The 5,100-nt window shown below is 46.0% G+C and overlaps 1 protein-coding gene across 1 annotated transcript; it reads left to right on the top strand.

The window, feature by feature from the left end:
• The first annotated feature begins 492 nt into the window (after nucleotides 1–492).
• LOC115570454 (uncharacterized) lies at nucleotides 493–4,147 on the top strand. Its single transcript, XM_030399058.1, is given in 4 exon segments — nucleotides 493–1,574; nucleotides 2,286–2,520; nucleotides 2,665–2,743; nucleotides 3,327–4,147. Coding segments are annotated over 4 exon segments (2,217 nt in total).
• The last annotated feature ends 953 nt before the right edge of the window (nucleotides 4,148–5,100 follow it).

Raw genomic sequence — 5,100 nt, forward strand, 5'->3', positions numbered from 1 at the left:
AGACAGACAGACAGACACACATACACACACAAATTCCCCCATCCCCTCTTTCTCCCTATTCTCTCAACGAGAGTGTGAGAAATTGCAGGTGCGGGTGCGAGAAAGTGTAGTTGTTATGACTTTTGACAGGAACCATTTATGTTCTTGCGGGAAAACTCCACCCACATTCAGTGGACACTCAGCAGGGGAGGGGCAAAACATATAAAAGATTCTCTGCATGGGAGTCCTACCAACATTCCACTCTGTCAGTCAGAGCTTTACAAAATGAGCAGCAGAAGCAAAATGATGACATGTCAGGGTGCTCTGGAATTCATCTTTGATCATGACAGTGAAATAGAGGAGGATGTGTCTGAAGATGAAGACCATCTTGAGTTCAATTCTGATTCTAATGATTCTGATTTTGAACCAGATGAGGGAATTGCTATTACTATTCCTCCAAGCAAGACATTCACGTCAAAAAAAGGCGAAATACAGTGGTCTTCATCCCCAAATATGCGTCAGGCAAAACTGTCTGCTGAAAACATAATAAAGACAGTGCCAGGGCCCACTAGGATGGCAGTGACTCGTGTGACAGACATCAAGTCAGCTTTTGAGCAGGTCATGCCTGATTCAATCCAGAAAATCATTCTGGAATTTACTAATCTAGAAGGGAGGCATGTTTTGGGGGAAAAGTGGAAGGAGCTGGACAAAACACATTTAGATGCGTATTTGGGAGTCCTCATCCTGGCTGGGGTCTATAAGTCGAAGGATGAATCGACAGCCAGTCTGTGGGATGCAGAGACAGGCAGGGCTATATTTCAAGCCAAAATGTCACTGGAGACTTTTCACATTTTCTCCAGAATAATCCGATTTGATAAGCGAGAGACAAGGGCTGGCAGACGAGAGAGAGACAAGCTGGCAGCTATTAGGACAGTGTGGTACAAGTGGGTAGAGCAACTTCCACTACTCTATAACCCAGGCCCTAATATCACAGTGGATAAAAGGCTGGTGGCATTCAGAGGTTGCTGCCCATTTAGGCAATACATGCCTTCCAAACCAGCTAAATAGGGAATACAAATCTAGGCAGCATGTGATGCAAAGACCAGCTATGCATCCAACATGCAGGTTTACACTGGAAAGCCGGTTGGAGGAGCCCCGGAGAGGAATCAGGGCACAAGGGTCATGCTTGACATGGCACAGGGTCTCAGGGGGCACAACATAACCTGTGACAATGTTTTCACAAAATACAACTTGGGTCAGGAGCTTCTAAAGCGAAAGCTCACAATGGTCGGAACTGTCCAAAAGAACAGGGATGAACTCCCTGCTGAGCTGCTGGTAATCAAGAACAGGGCCCCTCAATCTTTCATGTTTGCCTTCACAGACACCACAGCCCTAGTGTCTTACTGCCCCAAAAAGGGAAAAAATGTTGTGCTCATGAGCACTCTGCACAAAAATGCTGAAATCAGCACAAGAGAGGACCAGAAACCAAGCATGAGCCTGGATTACAATGCCACCAAAGGGGGGGTTGACAACTTGGACAAAGTAACAGGGTCCTACAGCACCAAGCGAATGACTGCGCGCTGGCCATTGGTCATCTTTTTTTTTTTTTTTTTTTAAATGTTTATTTGAAATGTACATAGCAATTACATTGGACAAACCATATGCATTGTTTAAGTGTTTTAGCACAAGTGCTAATTCACAACACTTGTCCATAGGCAGCTTTTGAAAAGATAGAGCAGTTAGAAAATAGGGCAATTAAAATAATAAGAATGGAAAAAGAAAAAAACAGGCAAAGATAGGAGAAAAAAAAAAAAAAAAAAAAAAAAACAGCAACAAAACGAGAGAAAAAAGAAATCAAAGAAATACAAGCAAGTTTCAAATAAGGGACATAAAAGGCAACAGAGCAGAGGCAATATGAGCAAGCAGTAAACCAGTTAAGAACTATTCATGTGTGCACTATTGATAAGATTTTAGCCACTGTTTGATTCCTTTGTTAAAAGCTTTACTATTGGTCTCTAGTTTTAACTCAGTGGGCAGAGAGTTCCAGAGTTTGGCCCCCTTTACAGAGAGAGCAGACTGGCCTAAAGAAGTCTTGCGTAGTGGGATGAGACAATCACCACAAGTGGATGCTCGTGTGGTCGCTCTGTGAGAGCTCTGACACCTGATGGCCACTTCAGAAAACAGTGTTGACACATGATTATTTAAACATTTAAAAAAAATCTTAAAATACTGAGGTTAATAAAATTTTCAAAAGTGAGAAGGTTGTGTTGCCTTAAGAAGCGGCAGTGATGCCATTTCGAAATGGCATTTTATAACATGATCGATGTATCATCCTACAATGCGTTTGTCATCTGGACTGAGATCTTTCCTGAGTGGAATGTGTCAAAGCTGTACAAGAGACGCATCTTTCTTGAGGAGCTGGGGAGGGCGCTTGTGACACCGCACATCCAACGAAGGCAGCACCTGCCAAGGACCCCAGCCGCTGCAGCCACAGTGAGGGAGATCCAGGAGAGGACCGCACCTAGTACACCAGTGCGTGAGGTAAGTAAGTGTGTGTGTGTGTGTGTGTGTATGTGTGTGCATTTGTGTGTATAAGTGTATGAGAGCATGTTGTGTGTGTCTTAGGATCAGCAAAAAGTAGTAGCTGTCATCATAGTAAAGTAATCATGGTCCTCTTGTTTCTAGGTTGCTGCTGGGGGAAAAAGGAAGAGGAAGAGGTGCCAGCTCTGCAGGCCATCTGATGATGTCAAGACAAGCATGACCTGTGCGAAATGTGCAAAATTCATACACACACACACTTTGTTCATATTGCTATTGCTTGTTATTTTGTTCATTTTTGGTTCACAAACAGTGCATGTTTGTAAAACAAAATTTAAATGTTATGTCTCTAAAACTATTGTGTTTTATAGGTTGGTCTTTCAAAAGTAATAAAGTGGTGAAACATTAAAAAAAAGTTTGGACATGTATTTTTTTATGAAACGCGAGTGAATTATCCTAATTGAACCATTACCAGTGAGAGGTTAGGAACACCATTGCACTAAATATTGATAGTTAGTAATAGTTAGTAATGGAGTTAGTAATGAAATATTAACAATGCTTATTAGGATTTTTTGGGTTTTGGACATCTTTTGGATAATTAAACATGCACCGGGTCGAATTGACCCGGGAACATCATTGCTGTTCCTGACAAATGAACTAACAGGAGGGTTAAGGAAGGAGCTCCTGGCAAAGAGTCGAGACCAGCGAAAGGAGCTTAAGCAGGCTGTCTGGACAACCACTGTTCTTCTCGGCACAGATGTAGAGAAGTACAGTGGTTTTACTTCTCGGCATCGGTGCACAGTCAAAAGCTCCTGCCACTAAGGACAAAGTTGACAGGCTGGCCGCAGGTCACAAGGTCCTCTTGAAGCTCAGTAAGGTCCTGTTGAGGAACGGAGACAAGACCATGGAGGAATTTGCGATCCTGGACGACGGATCACAAAACACCGTCCTCCTCCATGCAGCTGCACAGCTACTTGGGCTCAGGGGACAATCAGAGCACATAACCCTGAGCACAGTGCAACAGGAACTACAGGTTATTCGTGAGGCGGGAGTCTCATTCACCATCTGTCCTGCTACAGAACCTGAGAGACTGTACCACATCTGGGGAGCATTCACTGTGAAACAGTTGGGTCTGGCCAAGCACACCCTCCCTGTCAGTTCTTCGCGACGCAAGTTTCGCCACCTTAAGGGATTGCCATTGCAGCATATCGTCGAGGCACAGCCATTATTACTCATTGGATCGGATTACCCCCACTTGATAACACCAGTGGAACCAGTTTATCTTGGGCCACTGGGAGGGCCAGCCGCCATTAAGATGCACCTTGGATGGACCCTGCAGGGCCCCGCACAGGAGTTGAGGCATGGTTTCATTGAGCGGCAGTGCCTTTTTACCTCCACTCTTGCCTCATCTGCAGACCTGTACAGTCAGGTCGCAAGGCTGTGGCAGATGGACGTGTTACCATGGCGCCATGAGAAGGCTTTGGCCAGATCGCGTCAAGACCAAGAGGCCATAGACCTTCTCGGGGCCAAACCTGTGAGGGTCGAGTTCGACGGTATGCAACCCCCCTCTTGCATGCCAAGAACATGCCTCAGTTATGAGCGCCAAAAGAAGTTGTGCTCCCACAGTTAAGAAGCATTGAGAAGAGGCTGCCCAAGCCCACAAGGCCAAAATCATGAAGCTAGAGCAAGCTGGCTATGTGGTCAAACTAGCACCTGGTGCTGAAGAGGACACCGCTATTAGCTGGTACGTCCCACACCATATGGTGCAACATAACGGCAACAACCGCATAGTGTTCAATTGCTCCTTCCAGTTCCGAGGAAATAACCTCAACAAACTCCTGCGCCCTGGGCCCACACTAAATCCATCTCTGCTCTCAGTTCTCCTCAGATTCAGAGAACATTTCGTTGGCATCAGCAGTGACATCTGCGGGATGTTTCATCAGGTGAGGCTCCTCCTTGAGGACAGGCCACTGCTAAGATTTTCTCATATGAAGCACGAAGAACCGCCCAATGTTTATGGGTGGCGTGTCCTCCCATTTGGCACCGCATCCAGTCCCTGCTGTGCAAAATTCGCCCTTCAACAATATGCCAGGGACAGCAGCTACTCAGGGGATGCTGCCAGGGAGGCAATCGAAAAATCCTTCTATGTGGACAACTGCATGTTGGGTCTGACTTTGGAGGAGGAGGCCAAAGCACTTGTGGACCAGCTTAGGAACCATCTAGCTGAAGGAGGTTTCGACTTGCGTCAATGGGCGAGCAATGTCCCGTCAGTGATACACCATCTTCCCCCTGAGGCAAAGTCAGATAGTACTGAATGCTGGATTGCACAAGGGCAATCAGAAACTCAAGAATCAGCACTTGGGCTTCACTGCCAGTCCGATACTTTGTCATACAAGTCCAGATCTCACGACTGTCCTCAGGTTACCATGCACACTATCTACAGAGTCTTGGTTAGCCAGTATGACCCGCTGGGCTATATCATCCCATATACCACCAGGGCCAAGGTGATAGTCCAGCAACTCTGGGGTAAGAAGAGAGACTGGGACGACCTCCAGCTACCCAAAGATCTCCTCCAGTCATGGA

The sequence above is a fragment of the Sparus aurata genome, chromosome 19 (genome assembly GCF_900880675.1).
Source record: "Sparus aurata chromosome 19, fSpaAur1.1, whole genome shotgun sequence".
Classification (NCBI taxonomy): Eukaryota; Metazoa; Chordata; class Actinopteri; order Spariformes; family Sparidae; genus Sparus; species Sparus aurata.